At 40.0% G+C, this 26527-nt stretch overlaps 1 protein-coding gene across 4 annotated transcripts in view; it reads left to right on the top strand.

Annotated features, from left to right (window-relative positions):
• Positions 1-203: 203 nt before the first annotated feature.
• The window catches only part of NIPAL2 (NIPA like domain containing 2), a 112238-nt gene continuing 85914 nt past the window's right edge, over positions 204-26527 (top strand). For all 4 annotated transcript variants that reach the window (XM_034966407.3, XM_034966409.3, XM_034966408.3 and 1 more), the window contains exon 1: positions 204-630. In XM_034966407.3, coding sequence (XP_034822298.2) covers positions 496-630 — 135 coding nt within the window. In that variant the 5' untranslated portion in view covers positions 204-495. The remainder of the gene's footprint in view (positions 631-26527) is intronic.

The following is a 26527-nucleotide window of genomic DNA, read 5'->3' as shown; positions in this document are numbered from 1 at the left end:
GATAGAGGACTGGAATTGCCAGGTAGAGATGGGAGATGATAGCTGCTTTGGGTTAGTCAGTGTCTCCTCCTCTTCCATTGACTTGGACAAATGTTTACATCGGAGATGATCTGATTCTGGCCCCGACAGGCGCGGGGACCTGTTGCGGACGGCCGCGGGGATTGCCCCCTTGGGCAGTGCGGCCCCGAGGATGCAGACACTGGCCCAGCGGAAGGAGAGCGCGGTGCGAGCCGGGCGGCCCCGGGAGGCCGCAGACCGCCGGGCTCCCCGCGGACACCTCGCACCGGAGGAGGAGAGGAGGCAGCGCCCGGCCAGGCTGGGAGCACCTACGGCCGCGCGGGGGCGGGAGCCAGGTGGCCTCGGCGCGCCCGCCTCGCCCGGGCACCGAGCAGGAAGTGGCTGCGGCGCGGCCCGGGCGCGGCCTCCTCGCGGTGCAACAGGGCGGGGAGGCGGCCGCAGCCCGAGCCGGAGCCCGAGCGCCGGGAGCGAGACCTCATGGCAGTGTTGGCGCCCGCGGACCCCGGGGACGCCGCCTCGGCCGCCCTGGACGAGCTGTCACTGAATTTCACGTACGGGGCACCAGGCGCCGGCAACGGCTCCCTCTCGGGTGACTGGTACCGCAGGAACCAGGTAAGGGCCGCCCCGCAGCCACCGCAGCCCGGTGGGGACGCGGCCGGGGCGGCTGGCTCCGGGCGCCTCTGCGCCTCGGCCGCTTTCCTGCCAGCTCTCAGGAAGACACCCGGCCTCTCCGAGTGGGAAGAGCTGACATGCGATGTTTCCCGCATTGACCTAAGTCCGCCTCATCCGGGAGCGCGGGGGTCCGCCCAGTCTTCCTCTCCCGGGCACCCGGCACTGGGAGTGGGCGCCCAGGTCTTCGGCCTTGACCTCAGCCACCCGTTCCTGGGACCTCCGGGTCCCGATCCCGCCTCCGCAGCCTGCGTCCGCCCTCTTCTCCCGGAAGGAATCTAGGAGTGTGGGGGCAATTCTCCACTCATTTTCACCCCAGGATCCTTTTACAGTTAAAAGAAAAGAAAAAAAGTGACACCCTGTTGTCAGAAGCAGAAAACTCATTAAGGGCAGCCTCATGTCACCTCGCGCAGATGCCCTGCGTGTGTCCCTGGTATCTCAACACAGCTCTTCCATTTCCGTGCGAGGAACACATTTTCTCAGGTTGCATTTGCAGGACTCTCATTCTTTCCCACCGGCCCTTTGGGAAAACTTTGTTAACTTAAACAACGCCAGTTTACACTGGAAATATACATTTAACAAAATCAAAGGGACTTGGAGCCGCCCATTTATTTTTGGCTTGGTTTAAGATGAGGAAGAGTTCTGGCCAGCCCTTCCTCTAGCAGCGTTCATATTGCAACTGAGTTTTATCACGGTGGATTCCAGGCTTCCTCCTGTTTTCATTAAATGTGTTACTTTGTTCTTGTTCTTTAACAAAACCATGGATACTTTTATTTTTGCAACAATATAATCAGAAAATATTTGTTGCTGTTGTTCTAAATCGGAGAGTTTAACCAATTATCAAAGATCTGGATTCCTTTTATGCCTGAAGTGTTTTAAATATTAATTTCTGAATGCAGAAGAGAATATATTTGTATAAAGAATAAGTAAGATAAATAAGCATGTTCACTTTATTAGTTTTCAAGAGGGGAGAGTATTGCTTTAAGTCATTTCATCATAAAAGATATAAAAATAGGAAAAATGAGGGTACTCAGAGCCTCTTGATCAATGTTTGTAATCCAACCCCATTTCTCCTTTCTTCTACCCACAGGAATTACAAAGAAAAGCATCATTTTTATGGGAACTTGAGTCTATCTATTATATTATTCTTTTATTAGAAGCATTCCCAATATAAGTTTAAGAATGAGTTATCTATCCCCTCTTGATTAAAAAAAAAAAAATAGAGGGTTAGCAGATGTGATCATCCAAAAACAGGACATTGTTTTCACAGTGGAAACCTCTGTAGTCATTAGTTTTCTTTGACATTTCCTGGAATTCTTGATTGTCTTGGCTGTCTGATATCCAAACACAGATTATCATGTGACATAAATGCGAGGCAAATAAATACTGTTTGCAAGGCTTAATTTGCCTTTGACAGTGTGTATTTGTACAGGTTAGAAAGGATGTATCCAGAATGTGCTAATTGAAATTACTGAGCTGACATCTAAACTGCTGGTTTGAGATAAAACCGTATCAAGTTTTCTCATTATTGTGCAAATTTAGGCCCTCTTATAAGACGGTGGTATTTTATCTTTTCAGTAATTGCATTTGTGTTAAGCAAAAGTAAAAATTAATTTTTAAAAAGTTTACTCGAGAAGCATTTTATTGAGTGCCTCTGGTGTTGTCCAGGCCAGTAAAAATAAAATTGAGTCTAATTTTTCTTGTCTTTTTTGACACTGAATAGAAATGGCTGAAAATGGGTGTGGCTCCAGAAAAACAAAGTGTGAGATATAAATGTGTCACTCCCACAATCAAAATGAATGTTGGTTGCTAACTAGCCACAGCTTAATGATGCTTATTTGCTTGCCTCCATTGGTTTTATCACAACTAAAATATTTGCACAGTGCGTGTTGGCTGATAGCCTAGTTCTCTGTCCCTTTATCCCTTCCAAAGTGATTATCATCAAATCTGATCAATTAACCTTACTACATAGAAAAAGACAAACTTCCCTGGAATGCTTTCATGTAATAGATGTTTAACAGTGGCCACTTAGAATCAATGTTGTCTAAGACAAAGGTGTGAGTGCTTCTGGAGGAAGAAACCTCAAAGCAACTCAAAAGTAGTAGTTCAGTGGGGGAAGATGTCTTAGGAGCAGGGAAGTGAAGTCTTTGCCCTTTGCACTACTCAGACGCTGTGTGCTTGGTGAAAAGCCTGGCCTATAGAAGTATAGAAGTGATGGAGTTGTGCCAGGTAAACAAAAGGCACTTTATGTTTGATCCACAAGTTTTCAGTAGAGAAGGATAATGTTCCCAAGATGTTTATTGAGCTCCATGCTATGTACAAAGCACTGCAGAGATATTCAATATAGTGCAAAACCCAAACTCTTCCTTCTGTGAATATTATTAGGTGTTTGGGAAAATGAGCTATGTAGGTAATGCCAAAACAAGGCAGTATGTTGTAAGTGTCATGTGAGTGATGTAAAGTCCCATGGAAATTCAGAGCAAAGGGGCATTTGGCTGGGCCATCAGGGATGTTTTGTGGAGAGGTGGTATTTGAGCTGGACGGTTAATGATGGACAGGGTTTCATTGATAGGCATGCACAGTGTAGGGCACTGCAGGAAAGGAAAAAGCTTAGGGACCCAGAAGCAGCCCTCATGGCCAGGACTGGTGCCTTTCTGAATATTTTCCTTCCTAGAGTACAATTCAAGTATCATTCTGGTTGCGGTGGAAGATGGAGACTGACTATAAGGTAGAAATATGGTTTGGGGTCTTGGATATAGTCATGGGTTGCTTTGAAGGACTGGTGACAAAGTTTGGACTTTACCTTGCAGACAGTGGGGAGCCATTGAAGATTTTTTTGAGCGGGAGTGCAGGAATCAAAGCAAATTAAATTTTAAAAAATGTAAATTAAGGCTAGCAGGATTCAGTTTTCAAACTGGCCAGCTGTGGACTAAATCCAGCCTACAGATACATCTTGTTTGACCAGCAGAGAGGCTTCAAAGTCTTCAATACATTGCCAACACTTAAAAATGAGAAGATTAAATATAAAATTTCAAGTTTCCATCATCTTTTTAAATATTAGGAGTTCCAGCAATGCCGGGCCTTTTCCCCCACATGATCACTGAGCTGGATCTCATGTTTAAAGCAAGCTGTGCTCCCCGCTGCAGCTCTCTTGGTTCTCTTTTCTTTTACCTACTGACCCCCATATGCATTTTTTAAGATTTTTTAATTTTTATGGATACATAATACTTGTACATATTTATGGGGTCCATGTGAAATTTCAAAACATAGGCATTTAATTTGCAACCAGTGCTAGAGTCTGTCACCTCTGCTGTTAACTAGCATACTTGGACAAGTCACTTAATTTCTATGGACGTCAGTTTCCTTATTGGTAAAAATTAAAGTTGGACCAAAAGATCTCCAGCTTCCCTCATGTTATGTGGTTGAATAAATAAGAGCCAAACCAGCAAAGTTTGTAGAGAGAATGGACAGAAGAGGGAAAATGTGGGAAATAATGAGAAGGAGGATTTTGTTGTTGGTTCTTTAAGTTTATGCATATTGTTAAATGTCTAAATTCACAAGGACATAGTCAGAAAGGTTTATTCTGCATAGGGTGAGATGAAACTTCAGGATTTTTTATGCCCTTTCTTTGAACTTTTGATTTTCAATGGCTTGGATTTTAAAGTCAACATATTTAAGGGAAAATTGATACAACTTGGCAGGGAGGAGGACAGTGAGGAGACTGACATTTGTTATGCATTTACTATGTGACACTTTATAGCTGTTATCTCATTTGAGCCCCCCTCAACCTCGTAAGGTATGTGTTATCCTCACTGCTCATGTAAGGACACTTGTGTTAAATAACTTGCCCCAAGATCTTACAGCAAGTGGGTTTAACTGCAAAACTACTTTTATTCCATGCCTGAAGGCCATTGTTAGAAACTAAGGCTTGAAAACAATGTGGTAAGAGTCCATGCGAGGGGAAAATGATTAAGGCTTCTGTCTTGCTGGACTTGAGAAAAATCATGCTGAGTTTTATATTACCCTTTTATTAATTTTGCTTTGCTACCATCTATCTCTTTTCTGCTAGTAGCTGCATATGACTATCCCTTAAAGAAAGAATAGTGCAAAACTTTCAAATAATCAAAGGGCTGAGTAGAGGTTGCTTGCTGGTCCTTTCCATTTCCTTCCAAAGAAAAATCCTTTTTCTATTTTGTTTTGTTTGTACTTGATTTTGTTCCCTTCCTTATGTATCCAATGTGACATTTTTTCCTTTATCAGATTTTCTAGGAGATGTATGTATAGGGCAGCAAGAAGCCAAGCATGGTAGCTCGTGCCTGTAGTCCCAGCTACTCAGGAGGCTGAGACAGGAGGATCTCTTGAGCCCAAGAGTTCAAGACCAGCCTGGGCAACATAGAACAATGCTGTCCCTTAAAAAGAAAAAAAAAAAAGCAAGAAGAAGGAAGAGGGAGGAAGAAAGAGATTAAGAGATTACCTCAAAGCAACTGTTCAAAACTTTTGTAAATCAATAAATAAGTCCCCGGGGCCCTTGTTAGAGGAACTGAGTTTTAATATACTTGTATATGTGGCAGACCAGATATTTGCATTTAAATCTACCTGATACCCTCCTTATGGCTTGAGTCATACTACATAGTTATAATATTCGCATTGATGCAATCAGCTGAATCCAGGCTATGGGAAACTGCCAGCTTACAGCATACATGGCCTGGTTTCTTAAAAAATCATTTCTATGAGGAAAAAAAAGGGAAAAAATGGATAGTTGGATGACCTATAGATTAAAATAGACCTAAAAGACACAGCAGAAAAAGACACCATTTACTATAGTATTTAGGGTTTCTTAAAAAATCATTTTTATGAGGAAAAAAGTGGAAAAAATGGATAGTTGGATGACCTATAGATTAAAATAGACCTAAAAGACACAGCAGAAAAAGACACCATTTACTATAGTATTTGGGAGCACACACTTGGGTGATAAAGCTATAAGGAAAAGCAAGAAAGTGATTGCCACAAAGTCAGGCCAGCGATTCCTCTGGGGAAGAGAGAGGGTTGTGATGGGAGGAGGGAAAGGGAGGGTTTGTGTGGGGACCCAATTTCTATTCTTGATCTGGATATTTTCCGTATGACAATTTATTGTAGTAATTTACTCATCAAAATAATTATCTTCACGGTTGTCTATGTAATACCACAATGAGATACCATCTCACACCAGTTAGAATGGCAATCATTAAAAAGTCAGGAAACAACAGGTGCTGGAGAGGATGTGGAGAAATAGGAACACTTTTACACTGTTGGTGGGACTGTAAACTAGTTCAACCATTGTGGAAGTCAGTGTGGCAATTCCTCAGGGATCTAGAACTAGAAATACCATTTGACCCAGCCATCCCATTACTGGGTATATACCCAAAGGACTATAAATCATGCTGCTATAAAGACACATGCACACGTATGTTTATTGCGGCATTATTCACGATAGCAAAGACTTGGAACCAACCCAAATGTCCAACAATGATAGACTGGATTAAGAAAATGTGGCACATATACACCATGGAATACTATGCAGCCATAAAAAATGATGAGTTCATGTCCTTTGTAGGGACATGGATGAAATTGGAAATCATCATTCTCAGTAAACTATTGCAAGAACAAAAAACCAAACACCGCATATTCTCACTCATAGGTGGGAATTGAACAATGAGATCACATGGACACAGGAAGGGGAATATCACACTCTGGGGACTATTGTGGGGTGGGGGGAGGGGGGGGATAGCACTGGGAGATATACCTAATGCTAGATGACAACTTAGTGGGTGCAGCACACCAGCATGGCACATGTATACATATGTAACTAACCTGCACAATGTGCACATGTACACTAAAACTTAAAGTATAATAATTAAAATATATATATATAAAATAAAAAATAAAAAATAATACTAGCATTGCTATGACTATTCAACTTGCATGCTTCACCTAGGTAGCATGGGAAATGGTATGTCATATTCATTTTGTTAGCTTATGAGAATTAAACAATTTCTTTTTCCAGTGTTGATGATTGTTCACACTGGCATTTGATAACTTACCTTGGAAAGGCTGGCATTCCCCAAAGCTATCCTTTTTGTTCCTGTATTGTGCTGTTATAAAAGCTTCAGCTCTTTACTGGATGTGTTGCCAAGTTTCTCAATTTCTCCATTTCTCGGCTTTCTCTATATAAATGGAAATAATAATAATACATATGTACCTTATAGAGTTGTTGTAGGCACAAAATAAGATAATGCATGTCAAATAGTTAGCAAAATGCCAGACACATAGCAAGTACCCAATAAACACTAGCTATTATTACATTGCAATCAACCTATATTATAGGACATGTCATTAAAATATATATCGAATAATCAGTAATTTTTGGACTCAGCTCATTGCAAATGGAAATAAGAAAAATTATGTCAGTTATTTAATGTAACTTTGCTTTCTTTAAACCATAACCACTATTTCTCTGCATCTAGTGCCTTCCTCACGCTCTTTGATGTTTGCCTCCCTTTCAGTCACATTTCAGAACACTTCCTAATGAGAGTCATTTTCTTGGAGCACTTGATATCTCGAAGTACTAAGGCAGAGATTCTTCCCATGTCTTCAGCCACTTTCCAGACTTCTAGGTTAGAAAGGTGGTGCGTGTAGCACTGGGAACAGCTGATAGAGGTGTTTGGTGGCAATAGTGTCATCATTAGACCCTGACTGTAGTTTAACCAACCAGTAGGACCACCACCCCAGCCTAGGAAAGCTCATTTAGTGTTAACATAAGACTTTGTGCCATTTATTTTAGCTTGTTTTTTTTTCCTGAAAGACCGATAGTCCTCTATTCCATTTATAACTTCTGTTAACTACCCCCTTCCCCATCCTATGTTCCAATACACTTACATTTTACATAAAGTCAAATCTCTTCACCCAGTCTGTCATGGCCCACCAAAGCATCCTAATTGCATGAGGCCTGACAGACAGCACTCTACTGCCCCTCCATATAGCTCTCAGGATGTACACACTACACATTTGCCTCACCATGTCACTTTCCCAGCCCTTGGTCAGTCTCAACGTGTTTGTTTGTTTTTGTTTTGTTTTGTTTTTTGACAGTCTCACTCTGTCACTCAGGCTGGAGTGCAGTTGCACTTGTATGATCTCAGCTCGCTGCAACCTCTGCCTCCTGGGTTCAAGTGATTCTCCTGCCGCAGCCTCCTGAGTAGCTGGGACTACAGGCGTGTACCACCACGCCCAGATAATTTTTGTATTTTTAGTAGAGACAGGGTTTCACCATGTTGGCCAGGCTGGTCTCAAACTCCTGACCTCAGGTGATCCACCTGTCTCGGCCTCCCAAAGTGCTGGGATTACAGGTATGAGCCACCATGCCTAGCCTCAACAAGGTATCTTGCCATCTTTGGCACATATCAGGAGGTGCTGACTGATCCCTAATGTAAATATGGGCTAACATATATTTAGTTATGAGCTCCATGCCTCACTGAAGATTGCATTTGCCCCAACATGACTTCTTCAGAGACCCACCCGGAGCTTGGCAGGTCATACCAGGTCTGCATAAAATGAGTGTCTGGCTGCTTGCCTGTGGCCTCAGCACTGGTTCCCTAAATCAGCTTAGTCTTTTTTGAGCTGCTATAATAGTATACCACAGACTGGGTAATTGATAAAGAATAGAAGTTTATTTGGCTCATGGTTCTGGAGGCTGAGAAGTCCAAGGTCCAGGGGCTGCATCTGGTAAGGGCCTTCTTGCTGTGTCATAACATGAGGGAAGGCATCACATGGTGAAAGAATGTGCAAGAGAAAGCAAGAGAGGGCCAAAGTTGCTTTTATAAGAAACCTACCCCAGAAACAAAGACATTAATCCACTCATGAAGGCACAGCCCTCATGACCTCATCACCTCATAAAGGTCACACCTTCAATACTGTTGCATTGGAGATTAAGTTTCCAACACATGAACTTTGGGGGATACATTTAAACCATTTCATCACTTGACCCCACTTCACCTTCTTTGCAACTCTCAAATTGTTTCCTCCTTCAGGAACTTGGACTATTGACCTGATTTCTTTAGCTTGCAAGAGGAGTCAGTCTCTCTTCTGGTCTTTGAACTCGGCTTCCCTACCATGAATGCTTTGTAAGTTAAGAGGCTTTAGGTTGCAAGTTACAAAAAAAAAAGAAAGAAAGAAACTAACTTTAACTGACTTAAATAAGAAAAGAAAGTAATCCATTTGGATGATGTAAAAGGCCAGAAGAACTCTAGGTTCAGTCAAGCCTCCATCCAGGGGGGCTTTAAAAATATGGTGAATCCTCAGTTCCTCACTCTCATTTTCAACTTTTGTTCTTCAGGGTTGTTGGTTCCACTTTTAGCAGGCTTGCCCCTCTAGGGTACATACTTCCTTTCACCCCTCTGGAAGAAAGAGCTTGACTTTCTCAACCACTAATGAAAAAACATGGGCTTTAGTCTGATTGGATGATGTTAAGACCATGTCCTGTCTCATACCAGTCGCCAAGGCTGGAGTTACCAGGCTTAGTGTTCCCAAAGCACATGGGCACCCTTGAGAAGGACTGGACACCCACCTGAAATAGGAGTCCTGTAACCAAGAGAAAGGGCACTGTATGCCCCAACAGCAATGTCCCCACAGGTGGGCTCAAGTCCTCCTCCTATGGATTTTTGTCTTCATGGGACACCCTTGGACTAACACCACTCCCAGCTCACCCAGGACCTTTCATTTCTGTGTCCTGGCTCACATGAGCAGCTCCCCAGAATAACCCACTTACTCTGCCTTGTCTTTGTTGGTGGGACCTGACCAGTACAGGTTTAATTTCTGAAATATTTTCAAAAGTATCATCCCTAAGCAGTGACTATTTCCAAGTTCTAAATATATTTCTCCTTGCCCCCAAGGAATTCTAGAAAGGCCTCTACTTATTCCTACTGATAGAAAAATTAAAGGGAATAAATGGCAAAGGTAGTGTCCTCTGCTTGGTCTCTATCTTGCTTCTTGCTTGGCAATTTCTTATCAACAAACACCTCTTCAGTAGGTAGGACAAGTTTAGTGCATTTAGCTGACTTAGGTTATGGTGTGCAGATATAATGCTGTATAGAGTCCTAGGGGTCATGTTAGCATTGTGAATATCTCATTCAAGTTTGAGGTGAATCCTGTGAATTCTGGGGGTCTTTATTTCCTCTTCAGCCTCTGGACTTGCAGGGCTCTGATCGTTCCAGGGCTGTTTTGGGGGCTGTCTGCATTGTGTTCCCTCTTATCACAGCCCACATTAGGCTGGGTCAGTGAATCAATGAGGGTCCAAAATGTAACCAACATTCCATTCAAGAAAAACCGTAAGCAGAGAGGCCTTCTGTATAAGGCAGTATTACCAAAGAGTCAGAAAACATGGACTATGACCTCAAAAAGTAGCTGCATTTTTTGTAATATACATTGTGTGTGTATGTGTGTGTGTGTGTGTGTGAGAGAGAGAGAGAGAGAGAGAGAGAGAGAGAATGCCTTAGAAATACTTGAAAAACATTTGAAAGAGTGGTTAGAAGTCACCCTCCTTATATAACCTGGTGAGCTATTTACATTAAACTTCCAGAACTAACATGGTACTGTTTTGTGATTGTGAATAAGAGAGCCAAAGCAGAAGAGGAAACATTGTGATATACATTTGGATGTGGCCGCTGGAGTCACAATGGTAGAGAAATGGGCAGTTCGACCCAAATGACAATTGCCATCAGTGAATCGTGTGGGTGTCATATGAGCATTGACCATGAGGTGTGTTGGGACCTGGCTGCTATGTCAGTGGGATGTGAGGCTTTTGCCAGGAATAGTGGGCTTGGGGATGAGGAAATTAGCCTGGCTGTGAGGATTGGCCCTTTAGAGGTTGTGAAGAGCCCAAGTCACAATGTCTAAGGGGTATAGCACACTTGAACTTGATTGTCTGCCTCGATTTCAGAAAGGTATAATCTGGTGGGTGGTGAGGGCCTCAGGAGTCTCTGGCAGAGATCAGTGAGTGAGTGGCAACATCATCACAATCCCTCCCCATATCAAGGCAGAAACTCACCCAGTGGCTGATACTTGATATAGGCTGTAGAGTTTAGTCTTTGGGGAAAGATGCTGACAAAATACTGTTGGAGTTCAAGGCAGGCATTGCTCCCAAATAGAGTATGCACTCCGGAAACCCAGGCAGGTGTGGGGTAGAGCATTGCAGCTGACAGAGCTCACAGCATCCAGCTTTTGCAGAGGAAGCCTTGTTCCAAACCTGGGCTGGGCCTGCAAAAGGTGGCCTGCAATCCTGCTTCTTTGGAAACAAAGGATTATGGGTTGTTAAAACTATTATAATAAACATGTTGTAAAACATGAAAATTATAAGGCCCTATATTGACCTGGACATAGACAGTGGCATTCTTTGTGTTCAGCATGTCTGTTTTTGTTTCAAAAATTTCCTCCCCAATATTATACAGGATTAAGCTGTTTTGTAATAGAACCAAGTTTAAGACTTCCTTAACTGGAATCTCACCTTTTCTTGACTATTGTTGCTCTCCATTTGACAAAGTGTTAAAAGCCCTCAAATGGTGTGTTATTAAATGTATTGCTTTTTCCATAAATTTGCTCTGCTGAGACTTATATTTCTCAGAAATGAAAAAACCTGGTGGCTTCTTAGTAAAACTCAGGCTTATTTTTAATGAAATTTTGTTTTTAAAAACAAAGAATGTACAATTATATAAATAAATGTGTTCCCTAGTAAAAGACAAATGTAATCGTTCTTAATTGCATGGGAAGGCAATATGTTGGGGTTTTCTGCCTAGGCTTTAAGGTTGATTAAAAATTGGCATGAAACAGCTTGTAGAATAGCAATGATGTACTGTGTTATGTAACCCTGAGCCTTTATGTTGGCTTGTAAATAACCCGATTTGGATCTGGTGTTGTACAGCTTTCTCAGGATAGGGACACAACAACCCAATAGCATACAATAACCAAGATAACAAATTAAAAATCTGCTCCTGACTGAAAATTTTTCTTTCTTCTTTTTCACATATAGGATTATAGTTTTAACTCGGTTTGTGTTAGTATTGCAGACAACTCAATTATCTACAAGAACAAAGGAGATTAGTGGTAAAAATAGCACAACCCACCCAGTAATCTAAAAAGCATTACCGTAGTTCAGGTTGTCTCCAATGTTTGCTGCTATGAATATTGTTTCTTTTTTCTTTTCTTTTTTGTTTTTAGAGACAGGGTCTCACTCTGTTGCCCAGGCTGGATGCAGTGGTACAATCATAGCTCACTGCAGCCTCAAACTGCTGGGCTGAAGTGATCTTCCCACCTCAGCCTCCTGAATAGCTGGGACTACTGGTGCGTGCCACCACGCCCAGCTGGTATTGTTTCTTTAGGACCCTGTTTTAATTAACTATCCTCATTGCCCCTACTTCTTGTCTGAACTCCTAGATCTATCTCCTGCTTGGTCTTCCTGTTCCCTGGTCTCCTTGCCAGTCCATCCTCCACACTGCAGCTAGGATGAGTCTTCCAAAAGCCAAATCTGGACTTATCCTTCTCTAGTTTGTGTCTTTGTGTTCTTTGAGTTCTTTGTGTCTTAGCACCGCCTACGGATCCGTGGCACAAAACGTCTCCTGCTTGCGTCTCCAGACCAGCTATACTGCAGTCCTCTGCTTTCAGGCCTGCAGGGCCCCTTGTTTGCTGCACCTTGGGCCCCTGTACTTGCCCTGCCCTTTGCCGGAATGCACTCACCCTGGTGAGATATCACCCTGCGAGGCTTCCCTAACTCCATCCCTGGAGTAGGCTGAACAAAGATCCCCCAGCAAAAGATATCTGCATCTAGATCCCAAAGTCTTCTTTGAATGTTACCTTGCCTGGCAGAAAGAGGGCTTTGCAGATGTGATTCAAGTAAGGATCTTGAGATGGAGAGAGTGTCCTGGCTCACTCAGGTGGGCCTAAATGCCATCACAGGTATCCTCCTGACTCTTTGATTTCAGCCCAATGAAGTTGAATTTGGACTTCTAGCCTCCAGAACTGTGAGAGAATAAATTGTGTTATGTTAAGCCACCATGTTTTGTGGTAATTTGGTACAACGGCCACAGCAAACAAGTACAGTCCCTACCCTAGACAGATTTGTACTCTGTCTTCTCTATTCCCTGGGGTTTTGCGGAGCACACCTCTATTAGAGACTGAACAGGCTGTGCTCTGCTTGTTAGTGGTTGCTTTCTCTACTTCTTCTCAGCTTCCCTTTTAAAATTTTTTAATTTTTAATTTTTGTGGGTACCTATTAGGTACACATATTTATGGGGTACATGAGATGTCTTGATACAGGCATGCAATGTTTAATAATCACGTCATGGAGAATGGGGAATCCATCCCCTCAGGCTTTTATAATTGCATTACAAACAATCCAATTATACTCTTTTAGTTATTTTTAAAGGCACATTTAAGTTATTATTGGCTGTAGTCACCCTGTTGTGCTATCAAATAGTTGATCTTACTCATTCTTCCTGTTTTTTTGTACCCATTAACCATCCCCACCTCACCGCCCCCTACCCCAGTACCCTTCCCAGCATCTGGTAACATCCTTCTACTCCTTCTGAGCTTCTTGGGGGTACTTTGCATCCTTGATTCCTGACATAGGACCTAACATTTAGCAGTTGCTGAATGAATACCAAATGGATGCATGACTGAATGGATAACATCCTGATGTGAGCTTGCTGAAGTTGTCTGTCCCCTACATGTCTCCTCTTCTCTCTAATCACTTTCATTTCATGTCCTTTCCCTCTACATAGTGTGTTTTTCTCAAGCAGTGCCTACATGCGGTCTTCAGTTGCGCAATGGTTTTATTTTTCTCCTTAACATCTTTTCTTGGTTCTGCCAGCTTCCTTTTCATTTCTTCTCTTGTTATCATCTCCTCTTAACTCTATTTTTAAATAAATCCATCTTCTCCTTAATTTCACTGAGCCTGCAAAGGAGGGTGTATTTAAAATTTTTTAGCTTGGAAAATTTTAAACCTATAGAAAAGTAAAAAAGAGTAGTACAATAAATACCATATGTCCCTCACCTGGAGATTCACCAGTTGTTAACATTGTGAAATATTTGTTTCTCTCACTTTCTCTTTCTCTCTCTCTCTCTCTCTCTCTCTCTCTCTCTATATATATATATATATATATAGTAATGGACTATTTGAAAGTCAGAGGCACATGTTATAAATCTTTACCCCTAAATGCTTAAAGATGTATCTCTAAGAGTTTGGATGTCTTCTTGTCCTGTCCTAACTGTCCTGGAGATATATCATGTGCCTACCTGTCTACTGGGTACAAATGCAAAACAACTCCAGCTCATTCCTAAGAGTTCACCATGAAATGGGGTGAGCTGAACACCCATGTCTCAGACACGTCCCCTGGTGTGTACAGGCCATTACGGTCATTTCTGCAGTAATTAGTTGACCTAAATCACTCAATCTGTACTATTGCTGATACAAGACACTAGATCTCATTTCCAGTTCATGCATGTTTTATTGCCAGGAACAAGAGATAGCATTATTCCAGTTGTGAGTTGCATACAAAGCATTATTCCAGTTGTGGGTTGCATACAACCATTACTGTGTTCAAAATGAGCTCAGAATCTGTGGTGCTTTTCTGCCATGTACTAGCTCCACTGGGATCTGATTTTGAATTTATGTTTTGAAGACAGAGCCAGGAATATGGTTGAGTTCAAAGCCAGAGCTGGGACAGATCACCAATTCCACACACCCCTGTATTACCATATCCTGTCTCCATACGGCCAAATCACTGCTTTCGCTCCACAATGGATTACAGGTCAATAACACAGTACTACAGGTCAATTTGAAATATCTAAAGATCATTCTGGCTAATAAAAGTAGGATAGAAAATTGTTATTCCAAATACAATTACAATATCTGAATACTTATCAATGCTGCTATTTTGAACCTCATTCTATATAAATTGTATGCTGTGGCTGCCACCACGTATTTGCCCAGACATCCTGGAAAAGCCAGAAATTACGCTGCAGTGGTGACAACAGTGAGCACTGCAGACATTAATTAAAGGCATCTTCCTGTGTTTCTGGCCTCTACTTATAACTACATTATTAAGATGTGGAACAACCTTTCCTCCTAACTATTGTCATTGCTTTATTTCATTTGTATTGAGAAAAAGAAACAAATTCTGCTAATTAAAAAATTGTGGTACATTGACATTGACTAGCCAAAAGGTTATCTATTGCATTCTACAGATAAATAGTGATTCAGACTTGACCTGGGTGCCTTGGGCTCAAAATTTGGCTGCTATCTAGCTGTGTGACTTTGCATAAGACACTTTCCTTCTCTGGCTCTGTTCTCTTCCCTGACCAGTGAAAGGACAGGGAAGTGGGGGAGTAGAAGAAAGAGAAAACAAGAGAAAGAGAGAGATATTTAAACTTCCATTAATTCTAAAATGTTAGAAAAAGAGATAATGTGCTGAATAAGTAATGATGTAAACTAGACATTTTTAATCTAATGTAATGGGAAGTTTCTAAGGGCCTGCTCAATGTATGCAAATGATACTTCTGATTGCAGGAATTTGTAGTCATTAAAGTACCTTTACCAGAGCTTGTAATTGGAAGCAGTATTTAGTAATGGTTACCTCAAGTTACTGTATGTCTTTGAAGGTAATCAAACCACCATCTTTTAAAAGCATTGCAAATTTGAAATTTTCCTCCCCAATAATTAGGGGAGTTAATGAGGATTTACTGTGTTACTACCATTCAAAGAAATGTATTAAATAAATTTAATAAGCATGCAATCAACCTTGAATAATTAGACAAAATTTCAGAAAAAATATAGAATAAGATGTATCAGTTTATACAGAGGATTATCAGGAAACTTTCTGACAGCTGCTTTATACCAATATGTTTCTTGTTTCTTTAGTATAATTCAAATTCACTAGATTTTAAAAGTCAGCAAGTAGCTTTTTACTACACTTTTAATTGTTGAAATCTGAACTCTGGGACAAATTTTGCTCTCACAGAAACTGCGTGTTTGGTATATTCAAACCTCGGTTATTATAAAATAGTTACTCACTGAGATCCTTCTAGTGCCAAAGGTCAAAATGTCCTATTTCTAGACAGTTTATATTTGATCCAATAGTTTAGTTCAAATGGTATTTAATAAACAATGTCTCTGTGCCAGGTCTATACTAGTCATTAGGGTTTAAAAGATGAGTTGGTGTGTAAGTCACAGCTCTGCCTTCAAGGAGCTTATAGTCTAGTGGAGAAATGGCCTTGTAAAAATTAATTGCAGTATTGTATAATACATGTCCTGATAGAAATATGTAAGACTCAATTCAGAAGAGGGAAGTCAGGAAAGGTAAACTGGAAGATGGATCTAAGGAAATTATGCAGAATTCAGTACAAAGGGATAAAGAGTTAGAAAATATAGAAGAGATCTTAGGAAACAAGGGGTTAGAATGAAAGGACCTAATGTATAAGAGGAGTTCCATATGGAGAAGAAAGAGAGAACAAAGGGTAGATGACATTTAAAGGGATAATGGTGGAGATCTTAACAGAATTAGTGAAGACATGAATCCTCAAATTGAGGAAGCATGAGTCCCAAACAAAACCTAAATCACATATACAGAAATTGTAGTAAAATTGCAAAAACAAAACAAACAAAAAAAACCATGATAAAGAAAATCTTAAAAGCATTCTGAGCAAAATAACAGATTGCCTACAAAGGAGCAACAATTAGACTAACAACCTACTTATCAACAACAACAATAAGGGCCAGAAGTCAAGAGAATAATAACATCAAAGTGCTGAGTAAAATTACTGTCAGCCTCTACTTCTCTACTCAAGAGGAAAGATGAAGATATTTGCAGAGTGACAGAGAGTTTGCAATTCAAAGAATTTTATTGAAAGAGCTACTAAAGTTTTCTTCAGGAATAAGGACACTGAAGCCAGAAGAAAAAAAATAAGATGCAAGAACATAATATCCAAAACATGAAAACAACCCAAATATCTATCAACTGATGAATGGATAAATAAAATGTAGTATGTTCATGCAATGGAATACTACATAGCCATAAAAAGAAATAGTACATGCTCTAGAGGTGATACATACTTGTACATGCTACAATGTGATGAGTCTTGAAAACATTATGCTAAGTAAAAGAAACCAGGCATAAAAGGCCACATACTGTATGAGTCCATTTATATAAAATGTCCAGAATAGGCAAATTCATACAGACAGAATGTAAATTGATGGCTGCCATGGACTGTGGGGAGGAGGGAATGGGAAATGACTGCTAATGGCTATGGAGTTTCTTTTTGAGGTGATGAAAATATTCTTTTTTGGGTTTTTTTGAGACAGATTCTCACTCTGTTGCCCAGGCTGGAGTGCAATGGTGCGACCTCAGCTCACTGCAACCTCTGCTTCCCAGGTTCAAGCGATTCTCCCATCTCAGCCTCCCAAGTAGCTGGGACTATAGACATGTGCCACCATGCCCAGCTAATTTTTTGTATTTTTTATTAATAGTAGAGACAGAGTTTCATCATGTTGGCCAGGCTGGTCTGGAACTCCTGACCTCAAGTGATCCACCCACCACAGCCTCCCAAAGTCCTGCAATTACAGGCATGAGCCACTGTGTCCGCCCAGATGATGAAAATATTCTGAAATTAGATCGCAGTGATGGCTGCACAACTATATGAGTATATTAAAAACTATTGAGTTGTACACTTTAAGAGGCTGAACATTATGGAATGTAAATTATATCTCAATAGAGCTGTTATTTAAAATAAGAACAGTGGTGAGCAAGAAATGGGTAAACATGGGCTGGGTATACTGGCTCACGCCTGTAATCCCAGCACTTTGGGAGGCCAAGGCGAGCAGATCACTTCAGGTCAGGAGTTCAAGACCAGCCTGGCCAACAGGGTGAAACCCCGTCTCTACTAAGAATACAAAAATTAGCCAAGCATGGTGGCATGCACTAGTTCCAGCTACTCAGGAGGCTAAGGCAGGAGAATCGGTTGAGCCTGGGAGGTGGAGGTTGCAGTGAGCCAAGATCGCGCAACTGCACTTCAGCCTGAGCAACAGAGTGAGACTGTCTCAAAAAAAAAAAAAAAAAGAAAAGAAAAGAAAAGAAAAAAAAAAGAAAGAAAGAAATGGGTAAACATGGATAAGTAAGGCAAGTATTGACTGTATGGAACAATAATAATGACCAGGAACTCTTATTCATTGCTAGTGGGAATGCAGGTATAGCCACTTTGGAAGACAGCTTGGCAGTTTCTTACAAAACTAAACATTCTCTTACCAGGCAATTCAGCAACCTTGGTATTTACCCACAGGCACTGAAAACATAGGTCTGCACAAAAGCCTGCACATGGATGTTTATAGCAGCTTTGTTCATAATTACCAAAATTTGGAAGCAACCAAGGTGTCCTTCAGTAACTGAATAGATAAACTGTGGTACATCCAGATAATGGAATATTATCAAGCCATGAAAAGACATAGAAGAAGTTGGAATGCATATTACTAAGCAAAAAAAGTGAATCTGAAAAGGCTACATACTATATGATTCCAACTATATAATATTTTAGAAAAGACAAAACTATAGAGACAGTAAAAAGATAGTGGTTGCTAGGGGTTGTGGGTAGGAAGGGATGAATAGGCGAGCACAGAGGATTTTTAGGGCAGTGAAACTATTCTGTATGATATTATAATGGTGGATACATGTCATTGTACATTTACCAAAACCAATAGAGCATAAAAAACTAACAGTGAACCCTAATGTAAACTATGAACTTTGGGTGATGACGATGTTTCAATGTAGGCTCATGAAATGTAACAAATGTATTACTCTTGATTCGTGAGAATGGGAAAGGCTGTGCATGTGTGGCAGCAGGGAGAAAATAGGAAATCTGTACCTTCCTCTCAATTTTGCTGTGAACCTAAAACTTCTCTAAAAAATAAAATGGTTAAAAAATAATGATAATCATGACTAGTTTGAGGATATAAATACAAGGTAGAACTGATACACTAGTCAGCAACATATGAGATAGGACAGAAGAAAGATTGTAGTTAAAACAAATGGAAGCTTTTATAATGCTCAGGAGGCTGGAAATATTGATTAACTTTACAATTTATGTCAAGAATGCAGATAAATTAGTGGAGAAACTGGATCACTCATATATTGCTGATGGGAAAGTAAAATTGTACAACTCTGAAAAATAGTTTGGCAGTTCCTTTCAAAACTAAAAATGGACTTACCACACAAACCAGCAATTACACTTTCGGGCATTTATCCCAGAAAATGAAGATTTATTTTCATGTAGAATTTGTACACGAATGTTCATAGAAGCTTTGTTCAAAACAGCCCCAAACTGGAAACTACTCAAAAGTCATTCAATGAGTGAATAATTAAACAAACTGTGGCATATCCATACCATGGAATACTACTCAGCAATGAGAAGGAATGACCCAACAGCTTAGATGAGACTCAGGGAAATTATGCTTAGTGAAAAAAGGCAACTTCAAAAGTACACATACTTCTAGATTCTAGGTATGTAACAATATTTTTGAAATAACATAGAAATGGAGAATGGATTGGATTGTGGTTGGTAGGGGTTAGGAATGGTGAGGGAAAGAGGATATATCTATAAAGGGGTAATACAAGGGAGTCTTATGGTGATGGTACAGCTGCATATTGTGATTGTGGCAGTGGTTACACACACACACACACACACAAATGGATTCATATATAATTGGTGAAATCTAAATAAGGTATTTACCAATGCTAGTTTCTTGGTTTTGATATTTTACTGTAGTTGTGTAAGATGTAAACATTTAGGGAGGGCAGTTAGAGGAAATATGCCTGGGAACCCCCTATACATTTATTTGCAACCTACTATGAATCCATAATTATTTCAAAATTAAAGGTTTAAAAAAATAGCAGTACTTACTAAAATAATAGAAATAAGATGTATAACTTCCTAACCAGAAGAGTGAGAGCAGAGGGAGGGATAAAGAACACTCAACCAATTCTAACAGGATATAGGAAAGAAGAAATTGGGATGCAAAGGAAAACCAAGATAACTACAAATACAGACACACACAAAAGATAGTAGAAATAAATGAAACTATGTTGACAATCACAATAAGTGTAAATGGACTAAATTTCCCATTTGACAGAAAATTTCAGTTTAAAAAATCTAGTTATTTTCTATATATAAGAGATCCAACTAAAATGTAATGACAAAGAAATGTTGAAAGTAAAGTGATGGAGGAAGAGGAAATATCAAAAGAGTGATTATATTATATTAATATCGGATAAAATAGACTTTAAAACAAAAACATTATTGAGATTAAAGAGTCATACTGATAAAAGGAACAATTAACTGAGGAGATAAAATAATCCTGAACTTGTACACACCTAACAGTATAGCCTTAAAATATGTAATTCAAAATTCAGCAGATTTAAAAGGAAAAAAATGTCTAAATCCATATTTGTGGTAGATTTTTAATATATCTCACTTGGCAACTGATAGACAAAGCAGTCCAAAATTTAGTAAGAGTGTTAAAGATTTGAGCAATGTATTAATGGAGATAGATGGGATGGATGGGTGGGTGGATAGATAGACAGACAGATAGATAGATAGATAGATAGATAGATGATAGAATATGTAGAATATATATATATAATGTTAACAACTAAATACTTTCTTTTCAAGCATACATGGAAACTTATAAAATGACCACATGCTACCTGGTCACAAGACAAATTTCTGTTTATACCATGTATTAGGTCATAAAGCAAATGTTGATTCACACACAGCACATTTCTGACCCAAACTCAATAAATTAGAAATAATTTAATAAAATTAGAAATAATTAAAGTGGTAACCAACTTCATTTGATTGATAACCAACTACCTCATTCACTTAGAAACTTTTTCAGAAAACATACTTTTGAATAATATTGAGGCTCAGATGAAAATCATGAGATAATAAGAAACTATTTAGAACTAAATGACAATGACTATGCACGTCCAAACTACAGATGAAGCTGAGACAGACAGTGTACTTAGAGGGAAATGTATAGTGGTACTTTCATATATTATTAGATAAGAAGAAAGGGAAAAAGCTAATGAGTTAAGAGTCCAAATGAACAAGATGAAAACGGAAAAATTGAGTAAACAAAATAAAGATAATAAAAATCTAAGGAAGAAATATATTTATTAAATATATCAACCTCAGAAAATTACTTATCTCTGAGAGGGAGAAGAGACTGAAATAGCAATAGCTACATTTGTAGTATCTTGTTTCTTTGGACAAATATCTCTATCTACCTATAGTGTTTTTTAAAGTATTTTATTTTCAGTAACAACTTTATTGAAATGTAATTCACATACCATAAAATTCACTCATTTAAAGTGTACAATCTTTTGGTTTTTAGTATATCACAAAGTTATGCAACTATCACCACAATGAATTTTAGAACATTTTATCACCTCAAAAAGAAACCCCCTCACCCTTTAGCTGTCATCCCCAAGCCCCTCATTCATCCCAGCCCTAAGAAAACCCCTGATTTATTTTCTGTCTCTACAGATTTGTTATTCTGGACATTTAATATTAATAGAATCACATAATTTGTGATCTTTTGTTACTGAATTCTTCCACTTAGCATAAACTTTTCAAAGTTCATCTAGGTTGTAGCATGTACCAGTACTTCACTCCCTTTTATGGCTGAATAATCTTCCATTATATAAAATGTATCACATTTGTTTATTCATTCATCAGCCAATAGACATTTGGTCATTTCCACTTTGGGGCACTAGGAATAATGGTGCTATGGATATTTGTGTACAAGTTTTTATGTGAACATACGCTTTATTTCTCTTGGATCATTTCTTCTCTGTAATGATAACCTTTTTATGGACACTTTCAATCCTTTGTTTATCCCAGATATTACTGTGGAGTTTTGTAGTGGTAGTTAATATCACAATGATATTGAACATTATTGAAATATTCCTGGAAAAAATAAGCATTTCCTTGGTTTTCAGACATCATAAGTTTATGACTCTATTTCAAGTGGTTTTTTGATTCTATAGAATTGTGTAAAATAGCTCACAGTTATAAAAAATTAGCCAGGCATTGTGCCACGCATCTGTAGTCACAGTTACTCGGGAGCCTGAGGCAGGAGAATTGTTTGAACCCGGGAGGCGGAGATTGCAGTGAGCCAAGATTGTGCCACTGCACTCCAACCTGGGCGACAGAGTGAGACTCTGTCTCAAAAAAAAAAAAAAAAAGATAGCACACGCTATGATGCTTTTTCTAAACTGGTGTTAAGAACAAAGGCATTAATTGTATTGAAGCTGTTTCTTAATACACTACATTAACCAGTAATAATATTTTAAATAATAGGCCATTTCTAATAGTCTAAAATATTATGCATTTTATCAAATGAAATTAAACAAGTTAACTGGTATTCAATAAATCTCCCTTCCTTTTTCCACACCTCAGTCTATGATTATACATTTAACCACAATTTTTCACAGCACAGTCTTATCCAGTTCCATTATTGGGGATGCAAAGATGAGTAAGGAATGAAAACAGGACAAAACCTCTGCTCTTGATGATCTTCATTTAGCCAGAGAGAAGTAAGAAAAGAGTTAACATCAATCATGAGGTCCTGGAAGGAAGATAAGCTCTGAAGTCAAATAGACCTGGGATCCACCAGTAATGATGGAAATTTAGAAGGTAACTTAAACCTCTCAGGTTCAGTTTCCTCATCTATAGGAAGCGAATACAAATCATTACAAATACTAGCAAACTGAATCCAGCAGCACACCATAAAATTAATTCACCATGATCAAATGGGCTTTATTCCTGGGGTGCAAATTTGGTTCAACATACTCAAATCAGTAAGTGTGATTCACCACATAAGCAGCATTAAAAACAAAACAGACATGATCATCTCAATAGACGTAGAATAAGCTTTTGATAAAATTTAACATCATTTCATGACAAAAAAAAAAAAACCCTCAACAAACTAGGCACCAAAGGAACATACCTCAAAATAATAAGAGCCATCTATGACAAACCCACAGCCAATATCACGCTAAATGGGCAAAAACTGGAAGCATTCCCCTTAAGAATTGGAACAAGACAGAAATGCCCACTCTAACCACTCCTATTCAACATAAAAGTCCTATCCACAGCAATCAGGCAAGAGAAAGAAATAAAGGGCATCCAAATAGGAAAAGAGGAAGTTAAATTATCTTTCTTCACTGACGATATGACTCTATACTTATAAAACCCTAACGACTCTGCCAAAAGGCTCCTTGACCTGATAAATGACTTCAGTAGAGTTTCCAGATATAAAATTCACAAAAAATCATAGCATTTCTATGCACCAACAATGTTCAAGCTAAGAGCCAAATCAGGAACACAATCTCATTTACAGTAACCACACACAAAAATAAAATACCTAGGAATACATCTAACTAAGGAGATGAAAGATCTCTACAAGGAGAACTACAAAATACTGCTGAAAGAAATCAGAGATGACCCAAATAAATGGAAAAATATTCCATGTTCATGGATTGGAAGAATCAACATCGTTGAAATGTCTATACTGGCCAAAGCAATCTATAGATTCTATACTATTCCTATCAAATTACCAATGTCATTTTCCACAGAATTAGAAGAAACTGTTCTAAAATTTATATGGTACCAAAAAAGAGCCTGAATAGCCAAAGCAATCTTAAGCAAAAAGAACAAAGCCAGAAGCATCACCTTACCCAACTTCAAACTATACTAGAAGGCTATAATAACAAAAACAGCATGATACTGGTACAAAAATAGACATATAGACCAATGGAACATAATAGAGAGCCCAGAAATAAAGCAGCGTACCTACAACCAACTGATCTTTGACAAAGTCAACAAAAGCAATGGAGAAAGGACTTCCTATTCAATAAATGGTTCTGGAAAAACTGGCTAACCAAATGCAGAAGAATAAAACTGCACCTCTCCCTCTCACCATATAAACAAATTACCTCAAGATGGATTAAATATTTAAATGCAAGACCTCTCAAACTATAAAAAGCACCAGAAGAAAACCTAGGAAATACCCTTCTGGAAATTGGCCTAGGCAAAGAATTTTGACTGAGTCCTCAACAGCAATTGCAACAAAAATAAAAATTGACAGATGGGACCTAATTAAGCTAAAGAGCTTCTGCACACCCAAAGAGACTATCAACAGAATAAAAAACCTATAGAAAGAAAAAAATACTTGCAAACTATGCATCTGACAAAGATGTATTAGTCTAGAGATTTCGAACTAATATCCAAAATCTATAAGGAACATAAACAAATCAACAAGCAAAAACCAAATAATCCCATTGAAAAGTGAGCAAAGAATATAACAGACACTTCTCAAAAGAAGACATTCAAGTGGCTAACAAACACGGAAAAAATGCTGAACATCACTAATCATCAGGGAAATGCAAATGAAAACCACAATGAGATACCATCTCATACCAGTCAGAATGGCTATTATTAAAAAGTAAAAAAACAACAGATGCTGGTGAGGCTGTGGAGAAAAATAAACACTTATATATGGTTAGTGGGGATGTAAATTGTTCAGCCCCTGCGGAAAGCAGTTTGGAGATTTCTCAAAAAACTAAAACTAGAACTACCATTTGACCCAGCAATCCCATTACTGGGTATATACCCAAAGGAAAATAAATTGTTCTACCAAAAAGATGCCTGCACTCACATGTTCATTGCAGCACTATTCACAATAGCAAAGACATAGAGTCAACCTAGGTGCCCATCAACAGTAGACTGGATAAAGAAAATATGGGGGGGGGGTGGGGAGGAGCCAAGATGGCCGAATAGGAACAGCTCCGGTCTACAGCTCCCAGCGTGAGCGACGCAGAAGACCGGTGATTTCTGCATTTCCATCTGAGGTACCGGGTTCATCTCACTAGGGAGTGCCAGACAGTGGGCGCAGGCCAGTGGGTGCGCGCACCGTGCGCGAGCCGAAGCAGGGCGAGGCATTGCCTCACCTGGGAAGCACAAGGGGTCAGGTAGTTCCCTTTCCGAGTCAAAGAAAGGGGTGACGGACGCACCTGGAAAATCGGGTCACTCCCACCCGAATATTGCGCTTTTCAGACCGGCTTAAAAAACGGCGCACCACGAGACTATATCCCTCACCTGGCTCGGAGGGTCCTACGCCCACGGAGTCTCACTGATTGCTAGCACAGCAGTCTGAGATCAAACTGCAAGGCGGCAGCGAGGCTGGGGGAGGGGCGCCCGCCATTGCCCAGGCTTGATTAGGTAAACAAAGCAGCCGGGAAGCTCCAACTGGGTGGAGCCCACCACAGCTCAAGGAGGCCTGCCTGCCTCTGTAGGCTCCACCTCTGGGGGCAAGGCACAGACAAACAAAAAGACAGCAGTAACCTCTGCAGACTTAAATGTCCCTGTCTGACAGCTTTGAAGAGAGCAGTGGTTCTCCCAGCACGCAGCTGGAGATCTGAGAACGGGCAGACTGCCTCCTCAAGTGGGTCCCTGACCCCTGACCCCTGAGCAGCCTAACTGGGAGGCAACCCCCAACAGGGACACACTGACACCTCACACGGCAGGGTATTCCAACAGACCTGCAGCTGAGGGTCCTGTCTGTTAGAAGGAAAACTAACAAACAGAAAGGACATCCACACCAAAAACCCATCTGTACATCACCATCATCAAAGACCAAAAGTAGATAAAACCACAAAGATGGGGAAAAAACAGAACACAAAAACTGGAAACTCTAAAACGCAGAGCGCCTCTCCTCCTCCAAAGGAACTCAGTTCCTCACCAGCAACGGAACAAAGCTGGATGGAGAATGACTTTGACGAGCTGAGAGAATAAGGCTTCAGACGATCAAATTACTCTGAGCTACGGGAGGACATTCAAACCAAAGGCAAAGAAGTTGAAAACTTTGAAAAAAATTTAGAAGAATGTATAACTAGAATAACCAATACAGAGAAGTGCTTAAAGGAGCTGATGGAGCTGAAAACCAAGGCTCGAGAACTACGTGAAGAATGCAGAAGCCTCAGGAGCCAATGCAATCAACTGGAAGAAAGGGTATCAGCGATGGAGGATGAAATGAATGAAATGAAGCGAGAAGGGAAGTTTAGAGAAAAAAGAATAAAAAGAAATGAGCAAAGCCTCCAAGAAATATGGGACTATGTGAAAAGACCAAATCTACGTCTGATTGGTGTACCTGAAAGTGATGGGGAGAATGGAACCAAGTTGGAAAACACTCTGCAGGATATTATCCAGGAGAACTTCCCCAATCTAGCAAGGCAGGCCAACGTTCAGATTCAGGAAATACAGAGAACGCCACAAAGATACTCCTCGAGAAGAGCAACTCCAAGAAACATAATTGTCAGATTCACCAAAGTTGAAATGAAGGAAAAAATGTTAAGGGCAGCCAGAGAGAAAGGTCGGGTTACCCTCAAAGGGAAGCCCATCAGACTAACAGCAGATCTCTCAGCAGAAACCCTACAAGCCAGAAGAGAGTGGGGGCCAATATTCAACATTCTTAAAGAAAAGAATTTTCAACCCAGAATTTCATATCCAGCCAAACTAAGCTTCCTAAGTGAAGGAGAAATAAAATACTTTACAGACAAGCAAATGCTGAGAGATTTTGTCACCACCAGGCCTGCCCTAAAAGAGCTCCTGAAGGAAGCGCTAAACATGGAAAGGAACAACCGGTACCAGCCGCTGCAAAATCATGCCAAAATGTAAAGACCACCGAGACTAGGAAGAAACTGCATCAACT

This window comes from Pan paniscus, chromosome 7 (genome assembly GCF_029289425.2).
Source record: "Pan paniscus chromosome 7, NHGRI_mPanPan1-v2.0_pri, whole genome shotgun sequence".
Taxonomy (NCBI): Eukaryota; Metazoa; Chordata; class Mammalia; order Primates; family Hominidae; genus Pan; species Pan paniscus.
The sequence above is the reverse complement of the archived record's forward strand: the minus strand, read 5'-3'. Positions and strand labels throughout refer to the sequence as shown.